General features: G+C 36.7%; 1 protein-coding gene across 1 annotated transcript in view; it reads left to right on the top strand.

Annotated features, from left to right (window-relative positions):
- PGGT1B (protein geranylgeranyltransferase type I subunit beta) overlaps positions 1–15630 on the top strand; it is a 29391-nt gene that overhangs the window by 657 nt on the left and 13104 nt on the right. Inside the window, 2 exon segments of the mRNA XM_031588763.2 lie at positions 4552–4670; positions 11490–11557. Of these exon segments, the coding sequence (XP_031444623.1) occupies positions 4552–4670; positions 11490–11557 (187 nt within the window).

Genomic DNA, 15630 nt, shown 5'->3' with positions numbered 1-15630 from the left:
GTAGTGCATTATTTCTGAGGCAGAGGGAAATAAATAATTTCACTGTCAGAACTTGGTAAAAAAAAAAAAAAACAACTTTACACGTAAAGGATTTGGTGTCTTATTTGACCAACAAAATCAAAGACTTCACACTTCATAATCTCCAGAAATCATTCTGTGAGGAGTCAAAGGACTTTGGCCAAACCTTCCTGTTAAATCAAGCCTTCCTTCAATTCAGAGTACGCTTGACACAAACGCATTTTTTTTTCAACTGTAAAAGAATTCCTGTGGGCTGTTGTGCGTAATAACATGGAACTTTATATTCAAGAAGAGCATTATGAATTTTAATCTCAAAGAAGCGATGCTCTAATATGTTAAGTGTCAGCTTATGTTTCTGTGTACTTTATCATTTTAATTTAAATAGCAGCAAGATGCCTGAGTGATTTTTTTTAAAGCTCTGCCTAGGCATGAAAGCCATTGTGTAATGTTTGTTGGAATCATAGCATCAAGGGCTGCCATTAACCACATTAGCATGCATAGAAATGCTGAAGATATGAAATTTCAGGCTAGAAAAGAGGGAGCTCAAGAAGGATCACTGCCTTCCATTATCTAGGAAACAGTTTCAGAGAAAGGTGGAGGTGCAGCCTTCAGAAGGAGCACAGTGACATGTCAAGGGGCTATGAGACTAAGCTGCTTCAGGGAGAATCCTGCCTGCAGAGGAGAAGGCTCTGGGGAGACTTCATCATAGCCTTTCAGTATTTAAAGGGAGCTTAGAAAAAAGATGAAAGCTGACTTTTTATACAGTCTGGTAGTGGCAGTGCAAAGGGGAATGGCTTTAAACTAAAAGTGGGTACATTATCATAGATAGATGTTAGGAGGAAATTCTTTGCTGAGAGTGTGGTGACACACAGGTTGTCCAGAGAAATTGTGGATGTCCCATCCCTGGTGTCCTTCAGGACCAAGTTGAATGGTAGGCTGCTTGAACCAGGCAGGCATGTTGAAACAGGATGATTTTTACAGTCCCTTCTACCCCAAGCCGTTCTGTGGATGTAAGAAAAATGTTCTTCCCACTTAGAGTAGTGGATAGTTGCTTGGGGAAAGTGGTGGGATCTCTCTTAAGTACTTGGCCCTTTGGAGCACTGGGCAATCTAATGTAAGCCCCTGCTTCAGCAGAAGGTGAGACAGATGATCTCCAGAGGTCATTGCCAGCCTAGGCATTTCTGTTCCACAATTTATTCTGCCAAGATGATGCAGTTTGCCACATAGTTGAAACAGGCTCTAGATTACATGACATATTCCCCAGTTGTAACAAATAATGCTAATGATTGTGAGAACTCTTTAGGAATTAACAGTTTGACTGAACTTAAATGTGTAGCCTCTAAATACCCGGTGTCAGTGTACTGTATATAGAGAGCACACAGTACTGAAAAAACCCTGTTTTCCGAAAATTGGAGTTGTCAGTTTGAAACTCTTTCAGAGCACCATCGTTTTTGACTGATGAACATAGTCAAATTCAATCCTTTAATGAGAATAAAAATCACAATAATCTCACCTCATTCTGACTTGTTTTTTTTTTTAACTCATAATCTCAGCCAGAAATTTTTCAGTTCTTAGATGCTAACTTATGTTAATATTCTGGAGAAATGTGTGCATCTGTGACGGAATTTTAGATGAGTGTTTGAACCATCTATGAGTATGTCATCCCAGATTTGACCTTGAGGGTCACAGATACCTTTTTGACAGGTACAGTGTCACTGAGTTCAGCAGACTTGCTGAACTAGTGCTGCAGCTGGAAGAGTGTTACTTTTCTTATCTCTTTCATTCTGCGTTTGTGTGGTTCCATGGCAGGTGAGTTTGAGAAATACAGCTAAAGCAAAGATTGTGAAAAGCTTTGTGAGATTGGCTTTGGTTCACTGCACTATAAACTGGTGTATATAAAGCTTTTAGATTTCATACTGAATGTCAGGTGAGGTGTGCTAGCAGTTTCTCTTAGCTCTGGAGCGTGTGTCTGTTAATTCTGTGTGAGGTGGGACAGCACATGGAGTAAGGTATGGTATCCCTGTGGTTGTATGGGGAGCACTCTGTGCTCAGTAGTGCAGGATGTTCTTGCCCATGTTGTGTGGATTCCAGCACACTGTATAGACCACTCTTTAGCAATACTGGTACTGTTAACACAGCCCACCCTAATGAAGTCAAACTTAACTTTTTATGTTCATTTATCCAATATATTCGGGTTTTTTAGTCCAAATAGGGCTTAATGTCATATCTTCTGCATCTACAGCCCTTCTGTACTTGAGCCTGCAGTTGCTTAGCCCTGGAGCTGACATGTTTGTGCTTCTCTAGAAGTAGCTTAGCTTACCTCAGTTAGGCAACATAGAGTGAAAAGGCCATTAAATGTTTTCAGTAAAAGATTATTGAACTTAACATTTATGAAAATCAGAAAATATCGTATACAGGGTTTTCTAAAAAAACAAACAAACAAACAAAAAAAAGCAACAAAGTACTATGCCTAAACATTTATCTTTAGAATTGTTGTTTAAATAGTGGCTTTGATTGAAGTAACAGGTTGTTGTCCAGAATCAGACTTTGGGTTACACGGATCTGATTAATCGCAAAAGTTTATATAATTTTTAAAGTGTTAATCTTGCACTTTGAAAGACTGTTTGTTAGCAAACAGATATCAGATGACTGGAGTAATAATTCTGTTCCAGACTGAAGTATCTTGGTGTGCAAAGACCACAGTTTTTATGCTTTCTGTAATCAAAAACATTATTAGTAGTTACACTAGTAAAGAAACATGTTTTAGAACCCAGGGATTGCAAAGCAGGCTTATACTTTCTTTCTGAAATGAATACTTGCAGTATTGTTCAGTAGTGGATCTGTATGCTATTCTGTGTTCGATATTTTTTACTAAGACTTGGAGGTGCATGAGGGAATTTTTTGAATAGGATATGTTAGTGCTTAGTAGCAAGCAAATGACAGGTTAAATAAAGCTTTTTGTGTGTAAGGCTGGTATGAAAGGCAATAGGTAAGCTCAGGGTCAAACTAAAATATATTGTAGAATGATGTAACATTAGCTAACTGGTCACTGTTTTTCAGATAAGTTCTGTCTAACGCTTGTGAAATGTATTTCTAAGTGATACCAGTTCTGAAGGAGAACTAATTTGCTTAAAAAGTACTTGTGAATGACATGACTGTAGCAGCAGGTGAGTACACAGGCAGGAAAGTCAACCTTTGAGGTTGTGCCACAGTCTTGAAAGGAATGTCTGCAGCATCATCATTTGGCTGCTTTAATTATATACTCCTTTAATTATAAGGGTTCTTTTTGAGCTGTGTCTTGGGCTGACTCACTTCACCATGTATTATTTTTTTTGCCTTACTCTTTGTGGTTCTGATGCAGAACCACAGGCAAAGATTGAATAGCTTAGAGACTTCTGTCCGCATCTGTCCTCAGAGATGCCAACTTCTAGTGGCCAAGGTGGATCAGCAGCCTGGGAGGTAACTGCAAATTATCACTTAGTCTCCTAAGGAAAGCTGGTGTTAACTTGTTTGTTTTCCTGACCATGCTGAGCAATATTTTTTGCCTGTTTAGCAGCTGCTTCATAGTCCATCATCGTATCTGGTAAAAGAAGAGTAAGAATTTCTAGAAGATGCAGATCTTACTGTGAATGGCAAAATAGATATCCAGCTAATTTTAATCTGAGATAGAACTTCCAAGGTACTATTACATTAATATTTTCTCTGTCTAAAGATATAAGCTATCTCAGGTTCATTCCCCAGTGCGGTTCCCATGGTCTCTGTCAGTGCCATTCATGCAACCATTTTGAGGGATGTTGCTAGGTCACTGAAATTGAAACCCACAATAAGGTGATGCTTAAAAATGTAGCATTATTAACATCTGTGGTAGCACACATTTATGGAAGGAAATGAGTTTTGGGCAAAAAGGAACTGCAACATGCTAGCTTCTATGGAGTTCACTGCTGTGTTGGATATTTGCATTTAACCTTCTCAATTTTAGATGCTTAATTTAATCAGTCATCTAAGCTCCTCTGTACCAAAAGACAAGAACTAAGTACCTACAGAAGGTAATTATTCTGTGCACCTATTTATATATTGATTGGTTACAAAACAACCCTTGCTGTTTAATAGCTAGCTTCTAAGCATATGAAGTTGGGTGTGAAAGACATTAACAGGCAGCTTATATCCTTTCAAGATTATCTTCTATTTACTGCATACTTGTAGTATAGTTCATATAAGAATTCGTTGAAGAGAACTCTCTCTCCGTGTGTTATCAACCTTTTTCAGTTAACATCTGAATCATCATCATTACGTTGTATCGTTATACTAAGAGGGGTGGCTTACATGAAAAGTCTTGATGAGACAATGAAACTGTTACAATACAAACAGCATTATTTTGTTCAGCAGATAAATTTCATACTGTCTGGGCTAGGCTGTATGTGTTGCACCACTCTCAGAGGCTGAGAATTGTAGATAATTCTATTTCTGCTACCATTTGTTAATCTCCCCATTATATTTATGGTGGGAAGTGTAAGCCTTATCTTTTTCTTTTAGGTTGACAATTGCATTTTTCGCGCTCTCTGGTCTGGATATGTTGGATTCCTTAGATGTGGTGAACAAAGATGATATAATAGAATGGATTTATTCCCTTCAGGTCCTTCCCACAGAAGACAGTGAGTGAGTTTTTAGTTTTTATTTATTGATAATAACTTCTTTACTTTTGCTTTTCACCTGCGTAAATAGTGATATGACTTTAAAAGAAATAAAGTGACAAAAACGCATGAAGCTGACCTTCATAATTTCAAAGAGCAATATCTAGTAATTCTTAGAAACAGATGACATCCTTTTATTAAATAAAAGTAGAAGTGTTTAGTTTTAACTTCTTTATGTATTTAAAGTGAAGCTATGAAATGAATTTCAAGGTAAGACAGTAAAAAATAATAATAAAGCTGCACCTTTAAGCGTCTCAGAGAAATGTTTCACTTTTTCCTAAAAGAAGTGCATTTTGAATAAGGTGTATGGATCTAGTAGTGGTTATATTGACTTTCCCCAGTTGTAGCCATGCCAGAAGCAATGAGTGCAGGTATGGTTATTTAGAACAGCTGTTGGAAAAAAAGGAGATGTAATATTAAGATGCAGAAAGGATAAATACAGTTCCAGTTTTGAAATGAAAAATCTGTTCTCTAGCATTGTGATTTTAATTTTCCTCATGTTTTGAGTAGTAATGTTGAGTTTTGAGTAGTATTGTTTTGAGTAGTAATGTTTGAGTAGTAATTGCTGGTGTGTTCCAGCTGTTCCCAAACTGGAAGGTGCACAACAGCTCCAAGCTGGGGAGTGAGCTTATGGGAAGTGGCCCTCTTCGGGTGACTTGATAGAAGTTGAGAGAGAGGATATTTCTGGCATTTTTTCAGTGGTGGTGAAAGTAAGTGGCTAATAGCAGTAGAGGAAATGGAATGAAGGGAGCTGTGAGTGAGACACTGCTATTTTATGATGTCAGGTACTGGCATGTTCAGCACTAAAAAGGGATCACTCCAGGCTGGTCTTAGAGCAGAGATAATTCCAGGTGCTCTTCTGTGAAAGAGAAGAACTTTTATGAAGTGAGCATATGGAAGTCAAGGTTGCTTACAGATATTTACAGCTATAAAGAGATCCTCTTTCTTGTTGTGGCAACTTAGAAACTACGAGATCCACTTTGGACATTAGTTCTAATATATTCTCTTCTTGTGCTGTATTCTGAGACAAATTACAGAAAATTGTTCCCACATGAGAAGGCTCCAGTCCTGTAGAGTTAATTTTTTTTTTTCCAGGGTGAACGTGCCGTATTTGTAGGAGTTGAATGCTGTCTGTTGTGTCCCAGTCTTCAAGACTGTATTCTGACAGAACAGTGAAGCTTCAAGAAAAGAGATTAGAGTAGTTAATTTTTTTAATTTGTCTTTGATAGAGTTTGAGATATTTTTTTTTCTACCTAGCCAATATCTAGGGTAGTCCCATAGTCAAAAATCTTCTAGGAGGGTCAGTATAACTGCCAGAGACAAACACAGAGTCTAACAATCCAGGAAAGATGTCTTTTTTTTTTCTTTTTTTTTTTTTCCCCCTTAGCATTTAACAAAATATGAAGTTACAGGGCAGTCGCTTTGGGGAAGATGCCACTGGTGCAACATTCTGTGCTTTTAAATGTCTCTTTTTTTTTCTACAAAAGACCAAACTTCCCTCCAGTCCTCTATCTATCAGTTTATAAGAAATCTAATCTTAGGCTTTCTTGCTTTTGCTGATTACAGTGCTCTGTGCGGTTACTTCACTGCTAAAGTTTCCACATTATTCCATTTCTGTGTTACCTGATGGATAAATACATTATGTAAGATATAAGTAATATTAACAACAACAAACTGGATATTGGATGACCAAATGTTCAGAATGGGAATGTATACTCTCTTGAAACATGTGCCTTCAATAACATGTATTGATTTTAGTATTTGTTATTGGGCATCCTCCCAGCATTCCTTCTTCTGGCCTCTTTGGGAAAAAAAAAAAAAAAAAAAGCTAAACTTCAGTAGGCTGCAGCACCAAAGCTTTTGATCTCAAAGTTTTTGTCCATCTCTAGTTAATGACAGCTAGTTTGCTGCATCAGAATCTTTCCAAGTAACAACAAAAAAAAAAGTTTGCTTTTAAAGAGGTACTCTTGCAGTTTCTTTGACATGCATGCTGATACATCCGTCTTTCTGGGAAAATTTGATTTTTAAACATTTTCATTATAACATTGTTTAATTATGTCATTTATGGAGTTACAAACTCCAGTAATCTTAAGTTTATTGGCAAACATCTGCCTGCTAATGGGAAGTAGTGAATAAATTCCTTCTGTGCTTTCCTTAATACACACAGCTTTTTCTTCACCTCATTGATTGTCTCTGCCTTGATCTGCCTGTCCTCTTGTACAAAAGGAGTACGTAAGAGAGTTGCTGAGTGGATGTTTAGGAATATTACAGAACTTGGTAGAAAATTCAGAATTTGGTTCATAAGAAGACTGAGTTAAAATCTCACCACATACTATGATATTTTTAGTGTGTTTTTATTCATTGGTATATGATTTGTCTGATGGCTAAGGAAAGCTTCAGTTCTTAGCCTTTAAAATCTTTACATGAAACTAAAGCTCATTAATGCAAAATGATAAGATCTTGATCTTGCTGACTAAGAAATTGAATGTATTCTTTGTGAATCTAACTGAAATGTACTACATAAAGCTAAAGTTCTGTCTGGATAAGCTATGTTCTTCTGTGGCTTTACTTGAGGAACGGTTCCTGTGGCTTTTGTGAAATAAGAGATGCATCCAAGTGATGTCCTTCAAGTACTGTAAATGATTTCAGCTCATATGTTTTAGAAACTCCAGTTAGGAGAAGGCAGTTAGGAGAAGAGAGTGGTGCATCACACATTGTAACTGATCGTCACAGAGAAACTTACTGTTACTAGATGATTGCTTGAATTTATTGCTGTCTTCTATAACTATCAAAATATATAGAGAGATGTTTTCTTTGTAGATTCTGTGATTTTACTTTTCCTTCACATGTAGCAAATGTTCTGCTTAGGTGCATGACTAATTCATGGTGTTTGTTTTGTTTGTGTGTTTACTGCATTCACATTAAGACTTCACTGTTTTCTTTTAGAAAGAAGTGGAAATCTTGAAAATGCTTTTTTATCTTTCTTTATTTCCTTTTCAAGGTGGATGGGGAAGGGTCTCTTACAAGCCTTTTCAGAAATTATGTATTTGGACTAAAACATAGTTCTTGAAGTTCTAGTGAAATTTTCAAAGGATTCATCAGATATTTGTTCTGTCAGAGCTTATTTTCTTTCTCCTAAAGCAGGATCTGTGCAGAATTTCAAATTTCAAACTTCTCAACGTAAGAAGTTGTAACCTGCTTTAGCTAGGTACGCTGGCTGTATTTGACTATCTAAAACTGTAGTTTCTTGGTTTGCATTTTAAGATTTTAAAAATGTCTAAGATGGGTAATGTGAATGGGAAGAACTAATAGTAAAATGTGCCACTCTTTTCACCTAAGGCTGATCATAGAAGATCAATAACAGAAATGTCCCTTCTGTAAAAAGAAAGCTCCTAGCTCTTAGAATAAGTTACCTCTGCTTATCAGTTGGAGTTCTGATGCCATAAGGACTTTCTGGTCTACAAATACTTAAATGGTGTGGTATTCCTCAAGGTAAAATCTCAGCTCCTTATATAAATATGGAGTCTTTTGGTTTGAGAAAATGATTAAATTTATTTGTGTTCTCACATGTGAAGCCTTCTTCCATGTGGTTGGTTTTTTTTTGCTTAGCTTGTAACACATGCATTAACTGATGTTAAGTTTATTAAGCTGTTTATCTTTGGCTATTTCAAAAAGTATTAAAGTATGCTTAACTCTGAAAGTGAACATTAGGTGGTACCATTTCTTAACAGCAGATAGGCTCAGTACTTCACCTGATGGTTGGGAGCTTGAACTGATGGATCCATCAATTTTTTACAAGGCACATAAATTGTGATTCATTTTTATTAATTAGAGTATGTTTCTTTTATAATTCTGTTACTGACTGGCTATTTGCAGATCAGAAAAGTAATGCTAATCAAATTCTAACCTATTTCATAAGATCAGAAATGTGCAAGTAGTTTTTATTAAAGTTGTAAAACCAACTTTGCAGAAAGTGAGATGACCAACTTAAATTTAAACTGAAAGACAGTGTTTTTTCCATAATTTCCCTTTGATTTCCACTTGGTTCAGAAATTGTGTGTGCAAAAGGAAGCTAAAAAAATTGAGACATGAGGTCAGTGTGGCAGTTACTGGTTAGAAATGATCTGTTTTCACTTTCCATTTAACAGTTCCTTTTATCAGCTGAGCACTGGATTTTTTTAGTTCAAGAATAGCTACTATAAATTAAGCATTCATTTGTTGTCTTGAAGCTCTGAGATTAATCTGTTGTGTCCACATTCATGACAATATATATATATATATTTTTTTTTATTTGGAAGAGGAGATACAGTTTCACTTTTGAGATTACATGGTAGTAAGGGTGCTGAAAATCAAACAAACCACTGTATTTCTAGGAGCCAGTGTGTAAAGCCTGGGATTGGAGACCAAAAGCAACTGGTCAAACAAAATTTTAGATCACTGACAGCATTTGAGTATTACCCATGGTGGTTTTCAGTTGTTAGCAGTTTGGTGGTGCGATATAAGTTTTAAAACATTGCAGAGAAGCTGAATAGCTAAGGGCTTCTGATTTCCTTCAAGTAGTTCATTTTTGGTTATGCCTTGTAACTGTCTCTAACTGTCATGTAAAAAGCCAGTCAGTGTAACTCACCAACAGTAACTATGCCTGAGTTTCATATTGCCATTCTATATTCATAGTATAATATCATTCATTATAAAGATCAGCCTTTCCAGGCTGAGTTCTTCCACCTACTAGAATCTGAGTTCTATTTGACTGCAAAGCTGACCTAATTGTACTATGACTTTCTTTGCAGCAGGCCAGACTAGTTATATGTCAGCAGGGTAAAAACTGCCTTCTGGGTTAAGGTTTTCCATATTTGTGCTAATTCAAAGTGTATTTTATAGTTTACTTAAGCATATTTGACATGGGTTAGATTTACTGAAAAGGGGACATGTGAATGACAATTTCTTCCACTATGCCTAGGAAGTCTCTTAATTAAGAAATAGGAATTCTAGTTGTCCCCTTCCAGAGTTATTCATGTTGTGTTATTTTCCAAACTGATGCTTTTTGAGCACCAGGCTTTGGGACCTTAGATTACTCCTTCAGATTACTATTTATTGCGTGCTTCAGAATCTTTTGCAACATGGAATGAATTGAGTGCACCCTCAGCAAGTTTGGTGATGACACCAAGCTGAGCAGTGCAGCTGACACAATAGAAGGAAGGAATAGCGTACAGAGGGACATGGGTAGGCTTGAGAAGTGGATTCATGGGAACCTAATGAAATTCAGTAAAGCCAAGTGCAAGTTGTTGTACTAGGGTTGGGTAGATCACATTACATACTGAAATCTTTTAGGACTTTCAGCTCTGTGTCTGTTGTTGTCCAGTTATGTAGGTCACTCTGAAAGTAACGCTTCCTATTTATTTCTGTGGAAATGACAGCAGATGAAAAGAACACTGAGAGCAAATTCTCGACTACTAAACACTACTTTTCAACATAGTCACCACCATTAGCTATACATTTTCACCAGTGACGGACAAGAGCCTGCATGCCACACTTATAAAAATGTGCGCCAGCATAGTTGACCTACTGTTGCCATCCGCGCTGCTGAAGAGCACTACTCACTACTTCACCATGCTGACAAACACTGTTTGATCTCCACAAATATTCAGCGTCAGTGCATGATGCTTTTTCCCCATGTAGGAAGTCGTTTAGACATCTTTGCTTTATATGTGCTTCCATGTCAGATGGCATTTGGTAACGCTGTTTCTTCACTGCTGCCTGTCACAGCAACAAAATGTAGCAGTATGAGTGGGAAAGTTCAACCACCAATATCCACTTCCGAAGCTGTGGGCCAACAGAAATAGAAGGTATTACTTTTTGAGCAGCCGTTATAGCAGAGTGCAAATTTCCCTAATCTCCATGAGGGTTTTTGGATCCAAGGAAAAAAAAACAACCAGGAGAGATAACTTAAGAACACTTGAGTACTGTGGAACTACAGTAGTTACTAGACTTCTTTCAGATTCTGAGGAGTAAAGAAATAGAGTATTTGCTGCAGAAGCTGTATAGTAATTGGCTCTAAAAAGTACTTTTCACGTACTTCTGTGTAACACATGCCTAGATATTCTGACATGTTTGAAACATCATAACGGAATCACTAGTAGGGATGTTTGGCGTGAAAATATTCTTCAACTGTGTTTTGAATGAGGGGGAAGAATGGCTCAAATTAAAAAAAAAATTGCTGATCACCTTGTTTTAATTTTCTCTCTCAAATGGTAAAGTCAGCGCCAGCTTGAAACAGCAGATGTATATTTGTCCTTGTACATTTGCAAAGTATTATAAAAACAACTCCACTTGGGAACAGAGGGTATTGACAGTCAGGAAATCAGAGAAGAAAAGATTATATTAACATGGGGCATTCTTTCAGGGAAGTAATGTTTTTGTTTTTCTTTAACTACTGGGAGGCTGGTGGAAAATTCTCTGCTGATGTGAACAGCTTCTCCACCAAACTGGGAAAAAAAAAAAGAAAAATCTGTTGTTTTCTTACAACAAAAGAATTGATTTAGCTTTTGGGTTTTTTTTGTGTGTTTGGTTGGTATGTTGTTTCCTGTTTGTTACTATCTGTACTAATCAGAATGATAATAGACTGAAGTTGGGAACATACTGTAGGACACGTGCAAATTCTGATAGTACTGTGAATGATGTTGCACTAACAGATCTTGATTTTGAATAGAGAATTATGGTTAATAGAGAATGTTTCAACAAAGCAAACTGGTTGAATCTTTATTTTTTTATCTTTTCCAGAATCAAACTTGAATCGCTGTGGATTCAGAGGCTCTTCATATTTAGGGATGCCATTCAATCCCTCCAAGGTCAGTTATGTGTGTTTGGAAAGGTGTTTTATCAACTAGGCTGTAAGTTATCTTGTGTTTTTTTTATAACAATGACTGAAAAATTGTGCAATATCTTGAAAGTGGGGGGTTAACTACTGTTAATACATTGAAATATTTGCAGTGCTTTTAAGAATCATGTAGTACTTCTAAAATGGTGGTGTTTGTATTTCAGAGGCAGTGAAGAATCTAAAGTAAAAGTTGTGGTTTGGTCAGAAGAGCAGAGAATGCTTTTTTGCATTTTCTGCTTTTCTGACCTGTAATGCATAGAAAACTTCTCTAGATATTAGCTATCAGGTAGAGAAGGGCAGAAAAAGTCAACATTACAAGGTGCAGGATGTGCTGTTCTTCAGTCTTCTTCTTTTTATGCATGGATATTTAATTGCCCCTGGGATCCAGTCAAACATAAGGAAGCCTCTGCTCATCTCAGCTTGTCAGTGACTCTAAGGGAATTATCCTTTGTTGCCCATGGAAGTGAAGTTCAAGCACTTAAGTGCTTGAAGTGCACTGAAGTTTGTATATAAAACAAAAGTGCCTTTGCTGCAGGGAAGAGAAGAGGCAAGCAGAGGCTGCTAACAGTAATACAGAAGGTCTGATCTGGTTGGAAGAGGGTTGTATGTGCCATTGTGCAGGAACGACTTGGAAGAACTGGGCTATTTTTTTTAGTGTGCTTGAGAATGAAGAATCAAACTCCTCTAAGAAAAGCCTGAAAGAGCACTAAATTATAAATATTTTATTTTACTGCTATTTAAGATGGTCACATTTAAAATCCCACTGAATTTATCCTGCAGCATGAAATTGAGAGCAAAGGCAGATGCACTCATACTTACGACTATTGTTGTGTAAAAACGCTTGAATTGGCTTAAGTGTGAGGTGTGTTCTGGCCTCATTTTTACTCACTCTTAGCAGCATAACTTTATGTTTCTGAGTAGCCTGTTGGAGTGTTCATCTATTCTAGCCCACCAATTGCTTATATCTCTTATTTTGCATTGTAAGTCCATCAGATACATATAGCAGCAATTTTTGTAAGTTATGCTTTCTAACAAGGGAAAAATAATTGTGAAGAGAGTTTTTACATCTCAACACCCAGGTAATACAGCAGCACATGATAGGCAAGGTTTTCTGTCTCTTGATTTGCTGTGATATTTATTTATTTTTATACTACAGATGGTGTCTGCAGTGAGCTCTATAGTAAAATGAATTAATCCTCTGTTTTAATTGGAATTAATCTCAGTAGCAATCCTACAATACACTGAGTTGAAGGGAAGGAAGCAAAACTTCTGTTTACGTCCTAAATATTGTAGGATTTCTACTGATAATTGAAGTTTAAAGAGAAAATAGTAGACAGTCATGTCAGTATATTTGTATATTAAAAAATGACTGATTCAGTCAGAATAAAACCAGTCACAGATTGTTTTTTTTTAATCATTCACCTAAATAAATCCGCACAGTCACAGAATATCCCAAGTCAGGATATGGACCCTCAGGAGGATCACTGAGCTCCACTACTGCCTTCACCCACAGTTCAAACCCTGTATCTTAGAGTATTGTCCAGATGCTTCTTGAATTCCATCAGCTTGGGGCCATGGCCATTACCTTGTACTCTTTTGGACTCTCTGTCATTTCCATTGACTTTTATTAATTACATTTCAAAATATCTACCAGTATCACAATTTATTGTGTAAAGAATTGACTTACTTGCCAGAAAATAATCCTGTTCTGAAGGAGAACTATTAGTTGTATGGGTAGCTCTGTAACCTAATAGCATCTGTTCTTGAGAGCTCTTCCCTGATTCCCTATATAATGACACTTGGAAACTATGCACCTCAACAATCTTTTCTGTCTTACCTGTACCTGAGTGTTTATGTGGATGCTTGAGGATAAAGAGAGGTGGCAGTACTAATTTAGGTATTAATTTCATGAAGTATAGCCAAAAGATACTACTGTTTGCTTTATATGCGTCACACAAGTACGTATTGTGTTCCTTATTAAAACTACCTCACTTGCAGTTTTTTGCTAAAATGCTATTTGGAAAAACACTGTGCTACTGCTACATGTTGAAATGTTTGTATAGAAAAGTATGTGAATGTAGAATTTGAACTTTGTGCAGATGCTGAAGTGATTGATCCAATTTGGAGGAGAGAATGATATAATTCAGTTTCAAGATCATAGTATATATCTTATATATATGTTTATAACACTTTTTCAGCAGCCCATTTTTACTGTAGTGAGTGAAACAAAGGACCCAATTATGTAAACATGTCTGTTGGCCACCAAAGCTCTACAGCTTCTATGGAACTGATGCAGATATAGAAAAGTACAATAAAGAAAACCTGGTGAACAAAGAGTTTTAAGTTATTTTCTGTTGATGTTATGTGAAAAATTGCTATTTAAAGGAGAATATTGAAAACTACAGATGCCTTAAAAAATTTCCCAAATATCCCAGCACATTTGCATTAGAAGTTTTTGATAGAATTTTCATAAGTGTTGTTGTAGAAAGTCAAGTCAAAATATCTTCAGAGTAAAGCTAACTTGCTTAATAAATATAGTCTTTCTGTGAAAATAATATTTTTAAAAGTTAAGTTGAACTGTTTCACAATATCTGTTGCTGTTCAGTTACTCCTGATGTCAGCACAGCTGTCAAGATGGACTAGCTGAACAAACATAAGCAGAGCAGTGGTACACAGTTAATACTGATTTGCAGGCTCTGTACCCTACATTGTGTGAAATGGACAGATGGATCTTCTGTTCATCCACTACTCCAGGTTATTCTAAGTAAGGCAAAATTAATTGTTCTTGTCATTACAATTTGACTTCAATTATATGGATATTTGGAAGCTTAGTTTTCTTCGTAGCTACCAACTGGGCTTGCAGTCAGTCCTAACGGCAGAGAACCTTTCAGAATATTTCTCATCTGCTGCTGCATATCTCATATTTTATTTGTTAAAATTTGAGCAGTTTTAACTACAGAACTGGAATATTGAGAATTCTTTCTGTTTTAGAACTGGTCCAGGTTTGGGTTTTTGGATTAGACACCTCTTTTGCTTAGAAGTAAATTTATCAGCTGCTTTAAACTGAAAACTTGTAAACCCTGTATACCTGGATTTTTGATGCAGGTTTTTGTAGTTGAAATAAGCTAATGCATCACAAATATTGGGCTCCTAACAATGCACATCTTATTGGGAAGATATTTTGAAAAGAAGATTTCGGGTACTGTTAGAATTAGAATGCCTATATTGGTATGGTTGGCCAACTTGTTCCTCCTGGGTACAAAAGAGGGCAGAACCAGACTCTTCTCAGTGGTGTCCAATGCCATAAGAGGCAGTGGTAACAAACTGGAAGAGGAGGTTTTTTTCTGACCATCAGGAAGCACTTCTGTGCTGGGCAGGTGACAGAGCCCTGGAACAGTTTGCTCAGAGAGGCTGTGCAGCCTCCTCCTTGCAGATCTCCAAAAGCCAGCTAGACATGTTCCTGGACACCGTTTTATGTGTCCTTGCTTGAGCAGTGCTTGGATCAGATACATACAGAAGACCCTGCAAACATCAGTTGTGCTGTGTTTTTGTGACTGTGGGATGTGAGGGTCATTAGAGAGTGATGGGAGCACTGGTACCTCAGGGGCAGAAATGGGCTCTGTTGAGAAAACTGTAATTTCAAAATTTGCTTGTTGTGGCTGCTCAGTATAGAAATAGCTTTTATCACATTTAAAAACAACAACAAAAAAAATATTGCAGAATGAAAAAGCCTAAGTACCCAAAACCATCTTGTTATTTGTGGTTTGTGTTGTCATCCCGTAGTGCAATCCAGGATGTGCTTACGTCACAGGCAAAAATAAAAACCCAGGTGTGTTACTGTTTTCTGTCCCTCATTTTGTGATTTATGTTGTCATTATTTAACTTTCATTTAAGCTTCTCAATTGACTTTATTTGCTCTTTAAATACTTTGCTTAAGCTCTGATTATTGTTTTAAAGTAGAGATGAAAATAAGTGAGGTGCTGATCTTTTATTGCTTTAGATGACAGAGACTGATAGTAATCCCCTGCACTGCTTTCTTCTTGT

Source organism: Phasianus colchicus, chromosome Z (genome assembly GCF_987193195.1).
Source record: "Phasianus colchicus chromosome Z, bPhaCol1.hap1.1, whole genome shotgun sequence".
Classification (NCBI taxonomy): domain Eukaryota; kingdom Metazoa; phylum Chordata; class Aves; order Galliformes; family Phasianidae; genus Phasianus; species Phasianus colchicus.
Note: the sequence above shows the minus strand (reverse complement) of the source record. Positions and strands in the feature narration are given on the sequence as shown.